Source organism: Musca domestica, unplaced genomic scaffold (genome assembly GCF_030504385.1).
Source record: "Musca domestica strain aabys unplaced genomic scaffold, Musca_domestica.polishedcontigs.V.1.1 37, whole genome shotgun sequence".
Lineage (NCBI taxonomy): Eukaryota > Metazoa > Arthropoda > Insecta > Diptera > Muscidae > Musca > Musca domestica.
Window position 1 is genome coordinate 1,359,694 of NW_026712321.1, and position 22,486 is coordinate 1,382,179.

The 22,486-nt window shown below is 40.4% G+C and overlaps 2 protein-coding genes across 2 annotated transcripts; one reads left to right on the forward strand and one right to left on the reverse strand.

Moving 5' to 3' along the window:
* Positions 1-3,531: 3,531 nt before the first annotated feature.
* LOC101889484 (uncharacterized) lies at positions 3,532-21,854 on the reverse strand. Its single transcript, XM_059126169.1, has 5 exons — positions 21,715-21,854; positions 6,590-6,747; positions 4,127-4,381; positions 3,697-4,033; positions 3,532-3,634 (listed from the first exon to the last, which is right to left on the reverse strand). The coding sequence occupies exons 1-5, from the start codon at positions 21,771-21,773 to the stop codon at positions 3,532-3,534; spliced, it is 912 nt and encodes a 303-aa protein (XP_058982152.1). The 5' UTR covers positions 21,774-21,854.
* On the forward strand, positions 9,888-14,511 carry LOC131804016 (uncharacterized). Its single transcript, XM_059126168.1, has 2 exons — positions 9,888-11,441; positions 14,227-14,511. The coding sequence occupies exons 1-2, from the start codon at positions 9,903-9,905 to the stop codon at positions 14,236-14,238; spliced, it is 1,551 nt and encodes a 516-aa protein (XP_058982151.1). The 5' UTR covers positions 9,888-9,902; the 3' UTR covers positions 14,239-14,511.
* Positions 21,855-22,486: the final 632 nt, after the last annotated feature.

Here is a 22,486-nt window from a genome sequence, read left to right on the forward strand (position 1 = left end):
ACAGATAGAGAGAGAGAGAGAGTACTCTCTCTTCTCAACAAAATTTACATGAAAGCTTTTGGTGTTATGAGAATCCCATGAATCATGGAGGGGGGCAAAACAAAATCTCTCCCCCATCTCTTTGATGGAAAAGGAACATTTAGCAACTCTTCACTAGGAAATGCCAAACTAAACGAAACAAAAAAAAACAACTGAGAGAGAAGACAGTGTTTCCATTTGAGATTTTGTAATCATGACTTAGGTAGCTGGGCTGAATGGCTGGCTGGCTAATTAACCAACAAAAAAAGACTTTCACATACAACAATAAACCCTTGCCCCCTTTCCACCTACCCCCTCTTCAAAGCAAATCACATAATATTAGTGTGGCGGCTCCATTGGCATTTTCTGTGTGTGTGTTCGGGCTTTAAGAAGTTTTTGAAAAATAAAAACAATTTCAAGGACATTCATAGCGAGAGTAAAAGCCAAATGTGTGTGTGTGCGTGTGTGTTTGGGGCTAGTAAAACAGAAAACCCCCAAAGCATAAGCTGCGTCACAAAGAGAGGCTTACCTTAACAGAAACCACTATTTGTGTGTAGGAAAAAAACCAAATACCACAAGTCATTTCCCTAAACAAAAAGTTTGCCAAGATATTTCTAGAAATGCCTATCTCTACCTATAAAAACTGTAATATTTACTATATTATTGCCTTCTCAATACTATTGGAGGCCATTTTCTAGCTCTGACTGACTGACTCTTTCATAATATTTAAATTGTTTATCTAAACTTTTCTCGGGGGTTTCCAAGGTTTCCCTCAAACAGTTGGGCGCCATTTTTTTGGTTCTCATTTCATTTGGGCGCCATTTTCTAGCTTTATTTTATGATACATTTTGAAGATGAGTCTTTCATAAAATTGCATTTTTATCTAAACTTTTCTCGGGGTTTCCAAGGTTTACCTCAAACATTTGGGCGCCATTTTTGGCCTTCATTTCTTTTGGGCGCCATTTTCTTGCTTTATTTTATGATAAATTTTGAAGATGAGTCTTTCATAACATTTCAACCTCTACCGAGGTTTCCCTCAAACATTTGGGCGCCATTCATTGTTTGACAAATTCCCCTCAAACAGTTGGGCGCCATTTTTGGTCCTCATTTCATTTGGGCGCCATTTTCTAGCTTTATTTTATGATACATTTTGAAGATGAGTCTTTCATAATACGAGCATTTCCTTTTTATCTAAACTTTTATTTGGTTTTTCTAGAATTCCCTCAAACATTTGGGCGCCATTTTTGTCCTTCATTTCATTTGGGCGCCATTTTCTTTATTTTATGATACATTGTGAAGATGATTTTTTCATAATATTTCAACCTCTACCGAGGATTCCCTCAAACATTTGGGCGCCATTCATCGTTTGACAAATTACCTTTAAACATTTGGGAGCTATCTTTGGTCCTCATTTCATTTGGGCGCCAATTTTTTAATGTCAAATTATAAGGGGAAACGATGGCAGGATTCTGGCATCCCTTTACGATACGTCCAAAAAATTGGCCATGCGAAGACTTCAAGCTGCTTATGCACTCGCAACTTTATAAAGAATGGATGTCATCGGTCCGTATTCCAATACATTTTCAGAGTGGCGATCATTCAAAAGAAATATAAAACTTGTATTTTCAATACTATGGGGCGCCATTTCCTATTTTTAATATATGATTTCTAAGATTATTTTTTTTTTTTTGATAAACCCATAGGCTACTTAAATAGTTGGATTCAACAATTTCTCAATTATTTGGGCGCCATTCATCGTTTGACAATTTCCCCCTCAAAAAAAGGACAGGAACTTAAGGTGACGATACACAAGCAGCTTGGCATCATGGCTAGGCATATTAATGTCAATTTATAAGGGCAGACGAAGGCAGTATTCGAGTGCAGCTCTGGCATCACTTTAAGATATTTTAAAAAATAGGCCATGCAAAGACTTCAAGCTGCTTATGTACTAACAACTTTATAAAGAATGGATGTCATCGCTCTGTATTCCAATACATTTTCAGAGTGGCGATCGTTCGCAAGAAATATAAAACTTGTCTTCTCAATAATATTGGGCGCCATTTCCTGTTTTTAATATATGTTTTCTAAGATCGTTTTTTAAATAGTTGGGTTCAACGGATTCTCAATCATTTGGGCGCCATTCATCGTTTGACAAATTCCTCAACAAAGGACAGGAACTTAAGCTGACGGCATCATGGCTAGGCATATTAATATCAAATTATAAGGGGAAAACAACGGCAGGATTCGAGTGCGGCTCTGGCATCTCTTTATGATATGTCAAAAAATAGGGCATGCAAAGACTTCAAAGCTGCTTATTTACTCACACCTTTATAAAGAATGAATGCCATCGGTCGGTATTCCAATACATTTTCAGAGTGGCGATCGTTCAAAAGAAATATAAAACTTGTCTTCTCAATACTATTGGGCGCCATTTCCGACCTCTATTATATGATATCTAAGATAATTTTTTGATAAACCCATAGGCATGACCTATATAAATAGTTGGGTTCAAAGGATTATTTTTTGTCAATCATTTGGGCGCCATTTTTTGTTCTTCGTCTTATAACAATTTTCCATATAATATTTTACGAATTCGCTTAAGGCCTAACGACGCCATGAATGGCATGCCTTTCGGTATTCCAAAACATTTTCAGACTTGGTGAGATAAAAAAACTGCAACATTTTTTAAATTTCATTGAATGAAAGCAAAAAATTTCGGAAATAGCGGATTATTTTTTTTTTCTTTCAATCATTTGGGCGCCATTTTTTGGTCTTCGCCGTATAACAATTTCCCATACAATACGTTACGAATTCGCTTAAGGCCTAAAGACGCCATGAATGGCATGTCTGTCGGCACTCCACAATATTTTCAGACTTGTGCCAGAATATGAAAAAAACATAGCTTGACTTGAGGATATATCTGTGGTTTTCCAGCCAAATAAAAAGAAATCACCCTATCACGATAGAATTCCATCACGAAAAACATTTTTTCTGGAAAATGCTTCTGTACGCTTGTAAACAATATAATGAGCTGTCACTGGAATAATTTTAACAACTGTCGGACGAGTGGTTTAGAAATGAGAGCAGTCTGAAGTTGGCTGCAGTTTTTTCCATTTCACCCTGGATTTTAAAAAAAGTTTTCAAAATTCAATTGGGCGCCATTTGTGATTTTCCACCTATAATTTCTATATAAGTAATTTCGGACTTCGGACACATGTTATAATAATTTTTAGGCTGTTGTAAAAGTACGGCATATGTTGAGCGTTATCCCCCAATTTGTAAATATTTGAACGCTTTTTTATCTTTATCGTATAACATAAATTACATACAAGTCATTGCGGATTCTCTGTGGAATATTTTCCATGTTATATCAAAACATTTTTAGAGTAGGACTTGGACAAGAGAAGTAATATTTGATTTAATGAACTAAAATGGTTATCAGCTATCGATTGGGCGCCATTTATTTATAAAACCAAAAGTTTAGGAATTGTTTTAAAAATTTTATTTCCGAATTCACGTTTCCTTAAAATATTTTTCATAGGCTTTCAGTTGTCTTTTCGACAGATTATAGGGATAATTTAGGCCCGTCGGTACAAATATATCACCCTGTATGTGGCTGCAAAGAAATTAAATATTTTTTAATAATATTATTTTTTAATGGGAAATCCTCCCGCTTACCTTCCAATGTCACCATTATAACCAACTTTGAAGCCCTCTGGTAAATTTAGCACCGGATTTCCGGCCAGACACCAGGTTGGCAATTTACTCGAGGCATAGAATGGATAGTCAAAGGCATTTATATAGATTTGTACACTCAGGCCATGACTGCTGAAATAGGGTTGACTCAAAATGGCCGGCTGTGTATAGCCGCAGTGGCCCAGCAATATATTTTGATGGCAACTACGAAATTGTGTACCCTTATCTAGACTGGCATAATAGCAGGCCACATTTTCGGCAGCTTCACGATGGGCCGCATAGCTGAGAAAATCAAAGCCAGGTCCGGCAATGTCACACACTAGAAAAAAATGTAAAAACAAGAAACTTAAACAGTAAAGCTCGCTAAGCAAGTTTAAACCCCCGACTCAAAGACCTCCCCTTCGATACTTACTATCAATCTGCTTAAACATATAATCATTGTAATGTATCAATTGTCTGCCAATTTTTGATGCCAATTGACCGCCATAACTAAAACCGAACATATAGCCATTTGCCGGGTCAACACCTCTACGTATTAGTTCAAGAATTTCTTCGTATAAAATATGACTGATAATATCGAATTTTTGTACCAAATCCAAATAGGGTTTCTTGGACCAGTTGCTGTAGTCTATGCAAATTATACAGCCGCCACGATAAAATGTCAAACCTAAAAATAAAAAAAAATAAAGAAAATTAAAAATTTTCACTTGAGGTGTGAACATGGTATAAATGCACATGAGATATTTACACACTTTGTGTGAATATGCCATTAGTTTAAAAAATGTCAAAATGATAAATAAATAAAAATGTATAAAAGAGTGAAATATAAATTCTCGGTGCGAACATGGTATAAATGTCACACCTAAAATAAAAATAACATTTATAAACAAAATGATAAATTTCCACGCAAGGTGTGAATATGCCATAATATGCTTATAAAATGTCAAACCTAAAAATATTTAAATTTAATTAAAAGTAACATGTTCCACTTGCGGTGTAAACATGGTATAAATGTCAATGATAAATTTACACTCCAATATGGAATGAATATGAAAATGTCAAAACCATAAATAAATAAAAATGTATAAAAGAGTGAAATATATACTCTCATTGTGAACATGATATAAATGCCACATTTAAAATAAAAACATTTATAAAAAATTTTTAATTTCCAATCAAGGTGCGAATCTGCCATAGCATGCTTTTAAAATGTCAAACCTAAAAATATATAAATTTAATTAAAAGTAACATATTCCACTTGAGGTGTGAACATGGTACATGGTCAATGATAAATTTACTGTCCAGGTGTGAATATGGCATTAAAGTTTTAAAAAATGTCAAAACCAAAAATAAATAAAAATGTATAAAAGAGTGGAATGAATACTCTCGGTGTGAACATGGTATAAACGTCGCACCTAGAATAAAAAAACAAAATTTATAAAAAATCATAAATGTATACTCAATGTGTGAATATGCCATTAGATTTTTTTAAAATGTCACAGCTAAAAATATATAAATTTAATTAAAAGTAACATAATCCACTTGAGGTGTGAACATGGTGTAACTGTCAATGATAAATTTACACTCCACACACATAAATAAAATGTATAGGAAAAGTGAAATATACACTCGCGGTGTGAACATGATATAAATGTCACACTTAAAATAAAAACAAAATATTAAAAAATTACAAATTTCCAATCAAGGTGTGAATATGCCATAAGATGCTTTTAAAATGTCAAACCTAAAATATATACATTTAATTAAAAGGAAAATTTTTACTTGAGGTGTGAACATGGTACAAATGTCAATGATAAATTTACACTCCAGGTGTAAATATCGAATGAATATGAAAATGTCAAAACCATAAATAAATAAAAATGTATAAAAGAGTGAAATATATATACTCTCGGTGTGAACATGGTATAAATGTCACACCTAAAGTGTGAATATGACATTAGATGTCTATAAAATGTCAAACCTAAAAATAAGAAAAATAAAGAAAAGTGACATTTCTCACTCGAGGTGTGAACATGGTATAAATGTCAATGAAATATTTATACTTATGGTGTGAATATGGCATTAGAGTTTTAAAACATGTCAAAACCATAAATAAAAATGTATAAAAGAGTTAAATATATACTCTCGGTGTAAACATGGTATAAAGTCACACCTAAAAAAAACAAAATTCATAAAAAAAATTTAAATGTACACTCAAGGTGTGAATTTGACATTAGATGTCTATAAAATGTCAAACCTAAAAATATATAAATTTAATTAAAAATAACATATTCCATTTGAGGTGTGAACATGGTATAAATGTCAATGATGAATTTACACCCCAGATGTGAATATGGCATTAGAGTTTTAAAAAATGTCAAAACCATAAATAAATAAAAATGTATAAAAGAGTGAAATATATACTCTCGGTGTGAACATGGTATAAATGTCGCACCTAAAAAAAAAACAAAATTTATAAAAAAAATGTTAATTGTACACTCAAGGTGTAAATATGCCATTAGATGTTTTTAAAATGTCAAACCTTAAAATAAATTAAACTTATAGAAAAGTGAAATATACACTCGCGGTGTGAACATGATATACAGGATGAGATGAAAAAACTACAACCAACTTCAGACTGCAGTCATTTCTAAGCCACTCGTCTGACAGTTGTTAAGATTATTCCAGTGACAGCTCATTATATTGTTTACAAGCGTACAAAAGCATTTTGGCGAGAATTTTCCAGAAAAAAATGTTATTCGTGATGCAATTCAATCGTGATAGTGTGATTTCTTTATATTTGCCTCAACACACTTATAAAGGTGGCCATAAGAAGGATATCAATGATTAATAGTTCCCCTCAGAATATACTTACGTTCTCTCAGATTGCCAACCCATTCTGTACTACAACTTTCCGTCCAACCATGAAAAATAAACGAGGTTTTTTCATTGCCTCCACATTTGCGGGCCACATATGAGATGGCTTCTTCCGATTCATCACCAGGCGACAATTTGGCCAGTAAATTTCCATTTCTATACAAAAAAAAAAATGTAAATAAATTTATAATTTAAATATATATATAATATCATGTAGGTCCACGTTTTGGTATAGCTCCCATATAATGGTACCTCCCTATTTTCGGTATTTTGGAGATTTTAGCGACATTATTCATCGGAATTCTTTCAAATTTGGTATTTGAAGTTAGAAAAGGATGTCATAGCCTATGGCAGAAAATTGTCTGTGCAGGTTCACGTCTTCGTATAGCCCCCATATAATGGTACCTCCCCTTATTCGGTATTTTGATGATTTTAGCTACATTATTCACCGGAATTATTTCAAATTTGGTATTTAAAGTTCGTATTGGATGTTATAGCCTATGGCAGAAAATTGTCTGTGCTGGTCCACGTTTTCGTATAGCCCCCATATAACAGTACCTCCCGATATTCGGTATTTTGATAATTTTAGCGACATTATTCACCGGAAATGTTTCAAATTTGGTATTTGAAGTTAGTAATGAATACTACAGCCTATGGCAGAAAATTGCCTGTGCAGGCCCACGTCTTCGTATAGCCACCACATAACGTTACCTTCCGATATTCGGTATTTTGATGATTTTAGCGCCATTAATCATCGGAATTGTTTCAAATTTGATATTTGAAGGTCGCAATGGATGTCATAGCCTATGGCTGAAAATTGTCTGTGCACGTCCAAGTCTTCGTATAGCTCCCATGTAACGGTACCTCCCGATATTCGGTATTCTGATGATTTCAGCGCCATTATTCACCGGAATTGTTTCAAATTTGGTATATGAAGTTCGTAATGAATACTACAGCCTATGACAGAAAATTGTCTGTGCTGGTCCACGTTTTGGTATAGCCCTCATATAACGGCACCTCCCGATATTCCGTATTTTGATGATTTTAGGTGTAACGCCCAAAAGTCATGCTTTCGTTTTTGGGGTACATTATTATTTTAAATACCATTTTTACGTACTTATGTTATATACATCAACTATGAATTATATTTTTTTTGTTAAGTTATGAATTAAACTAACAGCTACTCAGGGTCATGTAATTTAAATGTATTTGAATATTAACGGTCACACAGGTCCCCTAGTAGAAAGAAGTATACTTAAAATACAACATTGGAACCCCTGGTGGCAAATGGCGGAACTACGCAAAACTGTCAGATTGGGATCAGCTGCTGTCATGAGAAAACAACAATCGTTGTCCAGCCAAAAAGGTATAAAAGGAGACGCATTTCACACAATCGGGATCAGTCTTCTGTTGATGGCTGGTAAGTCAAGTGTGATTGGGAGGAAGAAAAGGCGCGCAACCTCGGTTGAATTGAGTCTTAGTAAGCCAAACAATAAGCCTTGACTATTTGTGGTGACGGGACTGGACTGAACGCAGGGTCAAGTGAGGGTTGTAGCAATACTCCCTATTCTTCGGGCTGCGTTGACGGCGACTGAACGCAGGGTCAAGTGAGGGTTGTAGCAATACTCCCTATTCTTCGGGCTGCGTTGACGGCGACTGAACGCAGGGTCAAGTGAGGGTTGTAGCAATACTCCCTATTCTTCGGGCTGCGTTGACGGCGACTGAACGCAGGGTCAAGTGAGGGTTGTAGCAATACTCCCTATTCTTCGGGCTGCGTTGACGGCGACTGAACGCAGGGTCAAGTGAGGGTTGTAGCAATACTCCCTATCCTTCGGGCTGCGTTGACGGCGACTGAACGCAGGGTCAAGTGAGGGTTGTAGCAATACTCCCTATTCTTCGGGCTGCGTTGACGGCGACTGAACGCAGGGTCAAGTGAGGGTTGTAGCAATACTCCCTATTCTTCGGGCTGCGTTGACGGCGACTGAACGCAGGGTCAAGTGAGGGTTGTAGCAATACTCCCTATTCTTCGGGCTGCGTTGACGGCGACTGAACGCAGGGTCAAGTGAGGGTTGTAGCAATACTCCCTATTCTTCGGGCTGCGTTGACGGCGACTGAACGCAGGGTCAAGTGAGGGTTGTAGCAATACTCCCTATTCTTCGGGCTGCGTTGACGGCGACTGAACGCAGGGTCAAGTGAGGGTTGTAGCAATACTCCCTATTCTTCGGGCTGCGTTGACGGCGACTGAACGCAGGGTCGAGTGAGGGCTGTAGCAATACTCCCTATTCTTCGGGCTGCGTTGACGGCGACTGACGTATTCATCGGGCCGCCGCTGTGCCAAAGCCGCCGCCACCCTATTCGCCGCTCGCCTATTCATCGGGCCGCCGCTGTGCCAAAGCCGCCGCCACCCTATTCGTCGCTCGCCTATTCATCGGGGCGCCGCTGTGCCAAGCTGCCGCCACTACTACTCGCCGCTGACGTATTCATCGGGCCGCCGCTGTGCCAAAGCCGCCGCCACCCTATTCGCCGCTCGCCTATTCATCGGGCCGCCGCTGTGCCAAAGCCGCCGCCACCCTATTCGTCGCTCGCCTATTCATCGGGCCGCCGCTGTGCCAAGCTGCCGCCACCACTACTCGCCGCTGACGTATTCATCGGGCCGCCGCTGTGCCAAAGCCGCCGCCACCCTATTCGCCGCTCGCCTATTCATCGGGCCGCCGCTGTGCCAAAGCCGCCGCCACCCTATTCGTCGCTCGCCTATTCATCGGGCCGCCGCTGTGCCAAGCTGCCGCCACTACTATTCGTCGCTCGCCTATTCATCGGGCCGCCGCTGTGCCAAGCTGCCGCCACTCTATTCGTCGCTCGCCTATTCATCGGGCCGCCGCTGTGCCAAGCTGCCACCACTGCTACCCGTTTATTAACATTTCGACTGAACTTTGTGATTTAGTGTTCTTCGTAAAAAGTTCTGAACGTGATTTTATTGTGTTTAGTGTAGTGTTTAGTGTTATTTAAGGAAATAAATTTATAACGTTTTAAGAAAATATTTTTGCTTCGCTCTCTCTCTCTCTTTATGCCCTAACAAATAAATTTTTGTGACGACTCTGGCCCCCGCTGAACCTACCCCAGCTTCAAAGTGAAAACACGTCGTCACAATGGCGCCCGAGCAGGGACTATAAAAGAGAGAAAGAATAAATAAATGAGTGAACAATAATTAGACAAATACAGATGAAAACCCAGTGAAAAAAAAAAAAACAGTTAAAAAAAAAAACTGAAACAAGTAAAAATAATAATAAAAAAAAAAAAAAAAAAAAAAAAAAATGTCAAACGAAAAGACAATGTTGAAGGTCTCCTGGGCCTATATGCTAAAGCAAGAAGACTTGGTAACATATCTTACTGAATTCAATCTTGATCCAGTTGGAAAAGTGGACGATCTCCGAAAAAGATGGGCTAAATTTCTCCACAACGACCATGAAGCCGATGTATACAGACGGCTTATAGAGTTGCAGAACAAACATGAAAGTACCAGTCCGACCAAATCGCCGACATTGCGAGCCGTCACAAAACAACCCCTTATAACCGTAACACCGTGTGGAGCAGAAGCAATAGTATTATCCCCAATAAAAACAGAGTACGCCCTTCCCCACATTTCCGCGGAAAGGTCACATGGAGAGTCAAGCACAGGGGTAACAAACGATCAAAAAGTACAGAAGATGTCGCCAACAAACCCCGAATATGGATTTCAAAAAGATTCTCCGCCCAAGCCATCCAATAATTCGTCGTTACTCGTAATTCTCGACCAAATCCGAAAATGGAATATTACTTTTGAAAATGGAATGGACCCTATTGGATTCGTAGAACGTGTAGAAGAAATGGCTGAAATGTACATCGTGGAATTGAATCAAATAATTAAAGTAATGCCAGAGTTGTTACGAGGTAAAGCTTTAATCTGGCTAAGGAACAACAACCGACACTGGACTACCTGGAACGAATTTAAGAGTGATTTTCTGAAATTCTTTTTGCCACCGAGATACTTTGAGAAATTGGAGGATGAAATTAGGAGAAGGATACAGCGTAATAAGGAGCCGTTTAAGGAATATGTACTCTCTATACAGCATCTTATGCAGCACACCAATATGACCGAAGAACAAAAATTGGAACGAATTTTTAGAAACGCGCATTCGGATTATCAATGGTACATTCGCCGTAAAGACTTTACCACACTTTCGGAATTGATCTCCTTGGCAGACGAACTCGAAAGCATACCAAATAATTCTCGGTCAGAACAGCCTCGAAATCAACAAAACTATAATCGACGTGCGGACAACTCTAGAAATAACCTGTATTGCACCAATCAAGGTGACCAAGTGCTAAACGAAAGCTCATCCAATCCAGAAACGCAGCAGGATGAACCCCCGGCAAAGAAGAGTAACCAGAATATTACATCATTGCAATGTGAAGAATATCGCCTTACTGCAACTGTCTTAATAGAGGGGAAAGCTATTAAAGCAACTGTCGACACTGGTGCCACTAGCTGTTTTATAAAAAGAGAATTTGCGGAAAAAATCAAGAAAAGGTTTACTTATTCACGGCATGAGGCAAATGTTATCCTCGCAGACGGCACCACGGTGAACATCACAAGATCAACAGTGTTACCTGTTACATTTGGAAACCAAAGCTCAGATGTTACATTTCTCATCATGCCGCAATTCAAGGAAAACATCATATTGGGATTGGAATTTCTAAAACAGTTCCACACGACCATTCACTGCGCCGGTATAAGTGTCAAATTAAGTAAGCCAACCACATCAACGGAGCATTGTACCGTGGCTATAGGAGAGGAAACCCCATCAAAAGAGGTAATAGATACAATGACAGCTACGAATAATGTATCCCCCAGACCTAAATTCTTAAACGATGAATTGAGTAAAACGCAATGTGAGATCGTTGAAAATTTTCTGGCACAGGAACTCCCTAAGTTCCAACAATTAAATGGCCTATCGTCAATAGCTGAACATAAGATTGTAATGACCGACGATCGACCCATTAAATTAAGATATGCTCCGCGAAATCCTGCAATGCAAGCCGTGATTAATGCCGAAGTGAGAAAGCTCGAAGAACGAGGATGTATAGAGCCGTCTACAAGCCCATACTGTTTCCCCATCACATTAGTCAGAAAGAAAAATGGGAATTGGAGAACTTGTATGGATTTTCGCCAATTGAATAAACGTTCTGTTCCAGATGCCTACCCTTTACCCCGCATCGACACAATACTGAATCGACTACGGGATGCCAAATACGTGAGTAGCCTGGACCTTAAAGACGGATATTGGCAAATACCTATGGCGAAGGAGAGCAGAAAATACACGGCCTTTGCGGTAGCTGGTAAAGGTCTATATCAGTGGAAAGTGATGCCTTTCGGTTTGCATTCAGCACCGGCAACCTTCCAACGGGCATTAGATAGTGTGATTGGGCCTGAAATGGACCCCCACGCTTTTGCATACCTTGACGATATCATCGTCATTGGAAAAACGTTTGAGGAACACTTGCGGAACTTGAGAGAAGTGTTCAGAAGATTGCGATCAGCTAACCTGAGAATAAACATTGAGAAATGCGAATTTTTCAGAAAAGAAACGAAGTATTTAGGCCATGTTGTGAGTAGCGAGGGAATAAAGACGGATCCAGATAAAGTTGCCGCAATAGTGGAAATGAAACCTCCAACATCGGTAAAGGAGGTACGAAGATTTCTTGGAGTAGCATCTTGGTACCGAAGATTTGTCCCACAGTTTGCAACAATTTCACAACCATTGACTAGTCTTCTTAAAAAGGGAAAACATTGGAAATGGGGTCCCGAACAACAAGAAGCATTCTCAGACCTAAAAGCAAAGTTAACTGAAGCCCCCGTTCTGGCTTGTCCGGATTTCACAAAGACGTTCATATTGCAAACTGATGCCAGCAACTATGGCCTTGGAGCAGTTCTAACACAGGAGTTAGATAACGTGGAACGTGTCATAGCCTACGCCAGCAGACATTTAAAACAGGCTGAAAAGAACTACTCAGCGACTGAAAAGGAATGTCTAGCCATACTGTGGGGCATTAGACACATGAGACCCTACTTAGAGGGTTACCAGTTTATAGTTATTACCGATCATTTGGCCCTAAAATGGTTAAATTCTATTGAAAGCCCTACAGGTCGACTCGCACGTTGGGCTCTCGAGCTACAGCAATATAATTTTTTGATCAGATACCGTAGAGGAAAACAGAACGTTGTGGCGGATGCGCTTTCGAGAACACCTTTGGAAACGTTAGACCTAGCCACAGTAAAATATGACACCAGTCCGTGCCCATGGCTAGAAAAGTTGAAGGAAACCATAACCAAGAATCCGAAGAAGTATCCAGACTATACAATCATTGAGGGAAATGTTTATCGACATTTTCCCAAGCAAATAAACGATGAAGATTGCACACCATGGAAGCTGTGTGTGCCCACCGGATCAAGGATTCAGGTCCTTAGAGAAAATCATGACAGTGTCACCGGAGGTCATTTGGGAGTGCGAAAGACTAGCAACAAGGTGGCGAACCGATATTTTTGGCCTGGTATGTTCCAGGACATCAAACGTTATGTCCAGCAGTGCGAATGTTGCCAAAAATATAAAGTCAGCCAACAGAAACCAGCAGGGGAAATGTTGATAAGAATCCCGGAGGAACCATGGGCCACTATTTGTGCGGACTTCGTAGGACCCCTACCGCGATCTAAGCACGGTAACTCAATGCTACTCGTTATTATGGATAGATTCTCAAAATGGACGGAGTTGGTTCCATTGCGGAAGGCTACGACAGAGGGATTAATAAAGGCATGCAGAGAAAGAATTATTTCTAGATATGGGGTTCCAAAAATATTGATAACCGATAACGGAACCCAATTCACTAGCAACCAATTCGAAAAATTCCTAGCAGAAATGGGTATAAAGCATCAACTTACGGCTCCTTACACCCCGCAAGAGAACCCTACTGAAAGGACAAATCGGACAGTGAAAACAATGATAGCACAAGTTTCGAAACAACATAATACATGGGACGATATGCTGCCCGAAATAATGTTAGCCATAAACACTAGTGCATCAGAATCCACTGGATATTCGCCGGCATACCTGACACAAGGAAGAGAACCGCGACTGCCCCAGGCATTATATGATCAGCTCACAACAGGAACTGGTGCTAGAATAGTCTTACCAGAAGACCGTGCCCAGGAGTTGAAAGAAATATTTAAGATAGTGCGTCGAAACTTGGCAAAAGCATCTCAAAACCAGCGGAGACAGTACAACCTTAGACGACGAGTTTGGAAACCAAAGATTGGGGAGCAAGTTCTAGTTCGTCTACATCCTCAGTCGAAGGCCGTCGAAAATTTCGCCGCCAAACTAGCGCCCAAATACGGAGGGCCGTTTGTCGTACAAAAATTCCAATCTCCAGTAATCGTTGTAGTCCGAGGAAAAGACAACATCACCCGCGTCGCGCACTTAAGTGAAATTAAGCCTTTTTATGAAGAACAAAATTAAATTGTAGACATAGAAGTAGAATGTTGATTGTAGTTCCACTTACGTTTATGTGATGCCATTTCATTATAATTTCTTATTTTATTTTTAGACATTAAATTGACAATACCCAAACTAATCAGTGTCCTAATATAAGCCCATACTTCAAAGACCATCGCAATTCTCAAAATTTCAACATCACGATGGAGCAAGATAGCCCCAACACGAAAAAATTCAAACGGGCGAAGGAGAAATTTCGAGCTCATCTGGAACAAGTCGAGGCTCAAAGGCGAAGGACAATATTTTTAGACGAAGGTCCTAGTACCAGCCGAAAGAGGAGAACAAATCAATACCGTAAGCCCAATCCAAGAAAGGGTAGCAGTCAATCCTCATCGCCCCAGCACCAAATATTTTACCGAATGTGCAGCACAACCCCGAATGACGTTCCACAGCAAAAGTGTAACACGACCGAAAACAACAGCGACGATATCGATGAAACTGACTCTTTGAACGAGGAAACCCAGCCTAGTAGTGACGTCCCGCGTACACCAACCTACGCCCCGTGTTTTGGTTCGCCAAATAGCTTTAAGCCGGCTTCCGATGTGCTCTCAACACCCACTTCAAGGTGCTCAGAAATGCCTGCTACACCGGGTAAAGAATGGTGTCGTGACTCAGATGACGCATCAACTCTTCCTCGGCCCAATATGGAGGAGTCGGATGAATCTCAATCAAATTTCGAAATGGATGAAGAATGTCGGCGTATGTTTTACGGTTACTTAGAAACCTCAGTGACTCGGCGAGCACAGTCACCCTTATCCTCGAATAATTCCTCGCTGGATGAGTCGGATAACGAAGATCAACGTTCCTCGTCTCCGCCAAAAAGGTATGGTCTGGGATTTGTCCGTCAGAAAGATAGCCAATACAAATATCTCGGATTTCGCTGTTATGAGAGAACAGTTACTGTGCAGCTTTTGGTCCCCGACTCCGGGGAAAATCCAATATATGAAATAACCAACCCACCGCCGGATAATCATCGTACGCCCTCACCCACACCCGCGATAGGGGAAGAGATCAACACCGAAGATATCCATTCAATATCCAACACCTCACACAAACATGAGGAGGTTCCTACTTCATCCTCACATGCTTTCGCACATTTAGAAGAAGACTCCAGATCGACCGCAAGTAGTTTTGTGACAGTTCCGAAGATCCTAGTTTTGAGTGGTGGACCCAATGGCAGACGCTGGTTGGTGTTCCTCCATCATCACCGCTATATAACATAACCGAACAAGCAAATCTGTTGCATAGTGATGACGTACAAATTCCATCGCAATCCAATGCTGCCGTCATATCGGACGATCACAGGTCCCCCAACGTGAAGGAAGATAAATCATTACCAGGAACGCCGGGACACGTTGTCGAACTGTCATCACCATCGATATCTTCCCGATCGTCATCCTCATCCTCATCAGCCTCGTCGTCTTTATCGTCATCCTCATCCTCATCAGCCTCGTCGTCTTCATCATCATCCACAAGCCAAACGATGACACCTCATCAGCCAACATTGTGTAGCAGTCAACCTTCCATCGATGAAGTGTTTATACCCAGTAAGGAGAATAATAGCACACCAAGTACAATCAAATTGCCAGTCACTGAAATCCCAACTGAGTCAACGCCATCGTCCTCGACAGACAATCCCGTGAACGATAACACATTTCTCGAACTGCCAAATTATCCCGAAAACCTACAAATCCGTATCGAGAAGTTTAAAAACAATTGGAAAAAGGGACACAAACTGAAGCGAATTGTTAAACAAGATGGCAAGCAGTACCGCATAATAATATCAGCAGACGGGGTAGTGAAGGTATCTCTCCGAACTTCTGCAATTGGTCTCTAACATACCTTCCTATTCGACCGAGATATAGTCGAACCAAAGTGCCCATGTCGGAGAAATAAAAGGTTACATAACACCCTAGGGCTTCCTGGCTATTGAAACCCAATAGCAATAGAGAAAGCAAATCAAGGAATCAAAATCAGAGGGAGGAAGAGATGCCATGTAACGCCCAAAAGTCATGCTTTCGTTTTTGGGGTACATTATTATTTTAAATACCATTTTTACGTACTTATGTTATATACATCAACTATGAATTATATTTTTTTTGTTAAGTTATGAATTAAACTAACAGCTACTCAGGGTCATGTAATTTAAATGTATTTGAATATTAACGGTCACACAGGTCCCCTAGTAGAAAGAAGTATACTTAAAATACAACATTGGAACCCCTGGTGGCAAATGGCGGAACTACGCAAAACTGTCAGATTGGGATCAGCTGCTGTCATGAGAAAACAACAATCGTTGTCCAGCCAAAAAGGTATAAAAGGAGACGCATTTCACACAATCGGGATCAGTCTTCTGTTGATGGCTGGTAAGTCAAGTGTGATTGGGAGGAAGAAAAGGCGCGCAACCTCGGTTGAATTGAGTCTTAGTAAGCCAAACAATAAGCCTTGACTATTTGTGGTGACGGGACTGGACTGAACGCAGGGTCAAGTGAGGGTTGTAGCAATACTCCCTATTCTTCGGGCTGCGTTGACGGCGACTGAACGCAGGGTCAAGTGAGGGTTGTAGCAATACTCCCTATTCTTCGGGCTGCGTTGACGGCGACTGAACGCAGGGTCAAGTGAGGGTTGTAGCAATACTCCCTATTCTTCGGGCTGCGTTGACGGCGACTGAACGCAGGGTCAAGTGAGGGTTGTAGCAATACTCCCTATTCTTCGGGCTGCGTTGACGGCGACTGAACGCAGGGTCAAGTGAGGGTTGTAGCAATACTCCCTATTCTTCGGGCTGCGTTGACGGCGACTGAACGCAGGGTCAAGTGAGGGTTGTAGCAATACTCCCTATCCTTCGGGCTGCGTTGACGGCGACTGAACGCAGGGTCAAGTGAGGGTTGTAGCAATACTCCCTATTCTTCGGGCTGCGTTGACGGCGACTGAACGCAGGGTCAAGTGAGGGTTGTAGCAATACTCCCTATTCTTCGGGCTGCGTTGACGGCGACTGAACGCAGGGTCAAGTGAGGGTTGTAGCAATACTCCCTATTCTTCGGGCTGCGTTGACGGCGACTGAACGCAGGGTCAAGTGAGGGTTGTAGCAATACTCCCTATTCTTCGGGCTGCGTTGACGGCGACTGAACGCAGGGTCAAGTGAGGGTTGTAGCAATACTCCCTATTCTTCGGGCTGCGTTGACGGCGACTGAACGCAGGGTCAAGTGAGGGTTGTAGCAATACTCCCTATTCTTCGGGCTGCGTTGACGGCGACTGAACGCAGGGTCGAGTGAGGGCTGTAGCAATACTCCCTATTCTTCGGGCTGCGTTGACGGCGACTGACGTATTCATCGGGCCGCCGCTGTGCCAAAGCCGCCGCCACCCTATTCGCCGCTCGCCTATTCATCGGGCCGCCGCTGTGCCAAAGCCGCCGCCACCCTATTCGTCGCTCGCCTATTCATCGGGGCGCCGCTGTGCCAAGCTGCCGCCACTACTACTCGCCGCTGACGTATTCATCGGGCCGCCGCTGTGCCAAAGCCGCCGCCACCCTATTCGCCGCTCGCCTATTCATCGGGCCGCCGCTGTGCCAAAGCCGCCGCCACCCTATTCGTCGCTCGCCTATTCATCGGGCCGCCGCTGTGCCAAGCTGCCGCCACCACTACTCGCCGCTGACGTATTCATCGGGCCGCCGCTGTGCCAAAGCCGCCGCCACCCTATTCGCCGCTCGCCTATTCATCGGGCCGCCGCTGTGCCAAAGCCGCCGCCACCCTATTCGTCGCTCGCCTATTCATCGGGCCGCCGCTGTGCCAAGCTGCCGCCACTACTATTCGTCGCTCGCCTATTCATCGGGCCGCCGCTGTGCCAAGCTGCCGCCGCTACTACTCGCCGCTGACGTATTCATCGGGCCGCCGCTGTGCCAAAGCCGCCGCCACCCTATTCGCCGCTCGCCTATTCATCGGGCCGCCGCTGTGCCAAAGCCGCCGCCACCCTATTCGTCGCTCGCCTATTCATCGGGCCGCCGCTGTGCCAAGCTGCCGCCACTACTATTCGTCGCTCGCCTATTCATCGGGCCGCCGCTGTGCCAAGCTGCCGCCACTCTATTCGTCGCTCGCCTATTCATCGGGCCGCCGCTGTGCCAAGCTGCCACCACTGCTACCCGTTTATTAACATTTCGACTGAACTTTGTGATTTAGTGTTCTTCGTAAAAAGTTCTGAACGTGATTTTATTGTGTTTAGTGTAGTGTTTAGTGTTATTTAAGGAAATAAATTTATAACGTTTTAAGAAAATATTTTTGCTTCGCTCTCTCTCTCTCTTTATGCCCTAACAAATAAATTTTTGTGACGACTCTGGCCCCCGCTGAACCTACCCCAGCTTCAAAGTGAAAACACGTCGTCACATAGGTATATTATTAACCGATTTTTTCAAGTTTCGCATTTGAATGTTGTAATGGCTTATGAAAAAATTTGCCTATGCAGGTCCATGTCGTCGTATAGCCCCTAATATAACGGCTACATTCGGTATTTTTAAGATTTTAACAGAATTGTTAAAGGATTTTTTTTTATACCCTACACCACAAGGTGGTCAGGGTATTATGTCTTTGTGCATTTGTTTGTAACAGGCAAAAGGAAACGAGATAGACCCTTAATTCTTTTTGATGATCTGCATAGAATCACATTCTGAGTCGATTTATACATGTCTGTCCGACCGTCCTCCTGTCTATGTATTTTTGTGAACAAAGTACAGTTCGCATTTATTACCCGATCCAGATGAAATTTTGCACAAATCATTTGTTTGGCCCAAGGACGAACTCTATTGAAATTGGAGATAATCGGTCAAAATTTAGATATAGCTCCCATATATATCTTCGTCCGATTTGTCTTTTATTGTGCACTAAACGTGTAATATCACCCCGAATAGTATGAACTTTTGCACATACAACCAAATTAGGCCTAAAAATAAGTATGCTAAAATTGATCGAAATCGGTTCAGATATAGCTATAGCTCCCATATATATTGTCCATCCGATTTGTTTATTTTTGTCCTCCGCAGCCGTAATATACACTATGTACCAACAATATTTGGGGAAAAATATCAAATACAGCTCAGAAATACATTTGCTAAATTTTATCGAGATCGGTTCGGATTTGGATATAGCTCCCATATATAACTTCGTCCGATTTACATTTTATTGTGCACCAAACGTCTAATATTTGTCCAAATGGGATGGAATTTGGCACTTACGACCGAATTGAGTCTAGAAGCTAGTATGTCAAATTTGTTGAAGATCGGTTCAGATATAGCTATAGCTCCCACATATATTGTTCTTCCGATTTGTTATATTTGTTACCCACAGCCGTAATATGCACTCTGTAACAACGATATTCTGGGAAATATATCAAACACAGCTCAGAAATAGCCTTGCCAAATTTTATCGAAATTGGTTCCGATTTGGATATAGCTCCCACATATAACTTCGTCCGATTTACCTTTTATTGTGCACCAAACGTCTAATATTTGTCCAAATGGAATGGAATTTGGCACTTACGACTGAATTGAATCTAGAAGCTAGTATGTCAAATTTGGTGAAGATCGGTTCAGATTTAGCCATAGCTTCCACATATATTGTTCATCCGATTTGTTATATTTGTTACCCACAGCCGTAATATGCTCTCTGTAACAACAATATTTGGGGAAATATATCAAATATAGCTCAGAAAGATATTTGATAAATTTTTTCGAGATCGGTTCGGATTTCGATATAGCTCCCATATATAACTTCGTCCTATTTACATTTTATTGTGCATCAAACGTCTAATATTTTTTCAAATGAGATGGAATTTGGCATTTTATGAGCGAATTGAGTCTAGAAGCTTGTATGTCAAATTTGGTAAAGACCGGTTCAGATTTAGCTATAGCTTCCACATGTATTGTTCTTCCGATTTGTTATATTTGTTACCCATAGCCGTAATATGCGCTCCGTAACAACGATATTCAGGGAAATATATCAAATATAGCTCAGAAATACTTTTGCTAACTTTTGTTGAGATCGGTTCAGATTTGGATATACCTCCCATATATAACTTCGTCCGATTTACCTTTTATTGTGCACCAAACGTCTAATATCAGCCCGAATTGTATGGAATTTTGCATATACACCCAAATTAGGCCTGAAAATAAGTATGCCAAAATTGATCGAAATCGGTTCAGATATAGCTATAGCTCCCATATATATTGTTCATCCGATTTGTTATTGTTGTCCTCCGCAGCCGTAATATGCACTCTGTAACAACAATATTTGGGGAAAAATATCAAATACAGCTCAGAAATACTTTTGCTAAATTTTATCGAGATCGGTTCAGATTTGGATATAGCTCCCATATATAACTTCGTCCGATTTACCTTTTATTGTGCACTAAACGTCTAATTTTTATCCAAATGGAATGGAATTTGGCACTTATGAGCGAATTAAGTCTAGAAGCTAGTATGTCAAATTTGGTGAAGATCGGTTCAGATATAGCTATAGCTCCCACATATACTGTTCTTCCGATTTGTTATATTTGTTACCCACAGCCGTAATATGCACTCCGTAACAACGTTATTCAGGGAAATATATCAAATATAGCTCAGAAATATCTTTGCCAAATTTTATCAAGATCGGCTCAGATTTGGATATAGCTCCCATATATAAATTCGTCCGATTTTCCTTTCATTGTGCACTAAAAGTAATTTTTATCCAAATGGAATGGAATTTGGCACTTACGACCAAATTGAGTCTAGAAGTTAGTATGTCAAATTTGGTGAAGATCGGTTCAGATATAGCCATAGCTTCCATATATATTGTTCATCCGATTTGTTATATTTGTTACCCACAGCCGTAATATGCACTCCGTAACAACGTTATTCAGGGAAACATATCAAATACAGCTCAGAAATATCTTTGCCAAATTTTATCGAGATCGGTTTAGATTTGGATATAGCTCCCATATGTAACTTCGTCCGATTTACCTTTTATTGTGCACCAAACGTCTTATATTTGCCCAAATGGAATGAAATTTGGCACTTACGACCGAATTGAGTCTAGAAGCTAGTATGTCAAATTTGGTGAAGATCGGTTCAGATATAGCTATAGCTTCCACATATACTGTTCTTCCGATTTGTTATATTTGTTACCCATAGCCGTAATATGCACTTCGTAACAACGTTATTCAGGGAAATATATCAAATACAGCTCAGAAATAGCCTTGCCAAATTTTATCGAAATCGGTTCCGATTTGGATATAGCTCCCATACATATCATCAAATTAATTGTGCACCAAATGGGCAATACAATTCCGAATTTAAAAGATACAAATGCTTCGGCATATTTAGTCTTTTAAACTTTAAATTATAATTATAATCATGGCGTGTATGACTGAATTCTCCCATAAAAAAACTTTTAATTGTTAAGCGGAGCTCCACTAAATTAGCAAAGTGGTGTAGGGTATCATAAATTCGGCCCGGCCGAACTTACAGCTTTTTTTCGTGTTATATATTAATCTTATGAAATTTGTGTGTACCTACTTGTAATAGATAAATTGTATGGCATTTTGTATCTTTGCCTTGGTCTCGGAACGGCTCATGGCCAATGATAGATTTCCAACGGTGCTGGGTAAATGTAGCCATCGTACGGAATATAAATTTATGATATTATTATTATTATTATTATTACTATTTTTATTGACATTTTGCGAACTGGAGCTTGAACGATATTGAAGATGATGATGATGCTCTGATGGGGTAACATTGCGGAACTCAATACTTAAATTACCCCGGGCATCTTCAATTAAACAATGCATCGCAAGATATGAAAATATCATAGATGTGAGAGAAGTTTTGACCATCTTTGTTTGATTTTTTCGGCTGTGATGTGTTATCCGTTTTAAAACTAAGTCAATAGAAATTTTAGAATAAACTAAGTTTGGTGTTTTGGGTGAAAGTGGTAAAAATGCTGGCTGGCTGGTTGGTGGTGGTGAAAATTTTCAAAAACGAAATACCTAAAATCTCTTCCAAAAATTAGCTTAGGGATTTTTCTTAAACCAAAAAAAAAAAAATAAATAAATAAAACCATAAAAAACCCAAAGGTGATGAAAAGAGAGCTGCTAAATGTTAATTTTTGAAAGCGGGGGGAAGGGGAAAGAAGAAGAAGAAATATATTTTAACCTCGAGTCAAACGTTGTTATTCACAAAAAACCAGCAAAAGTCGCCGTCACACATAGTTATGCTATAATTTTTTTTGTTTTTGGTTTTGTTTTTGTTTCTAACGTTGATGGAAGATTGTCATTGAAGAAGAGTT

Excerpts from the sequence above, each read along its gene's own strand:
- LOC131804016 (XM_059126168.1), top strand. The coding sequence starts at position 9,903 with ATGTCAAACGAAAAGACAATGTTGAAGGTCTCCTGGGCCTATATGCTA.
- LOC101889484 (XM_059126169.1), bottom strand. The coding sequence starts at position 21,773 with ATGAGCCGTTCCGAGACCAAGGCAAAGATACAAAATGCCATACAATTT. Across the intron at positions 6,748-21,714 it reads ATACAATTTATCTATTACAA|AAATGGAAATTTACTGGCCA; the intron begins GTAGGTACACAC and ends TTTTTTGTATAG. Across the intron at positions 4,382-6,589 it reads GGTTGGCAATCTGAGAGAAC|GTTTGACATTTTATCGTGGC; the intron begins GTAAGTATATTC and ends TTTTATTTTTAG.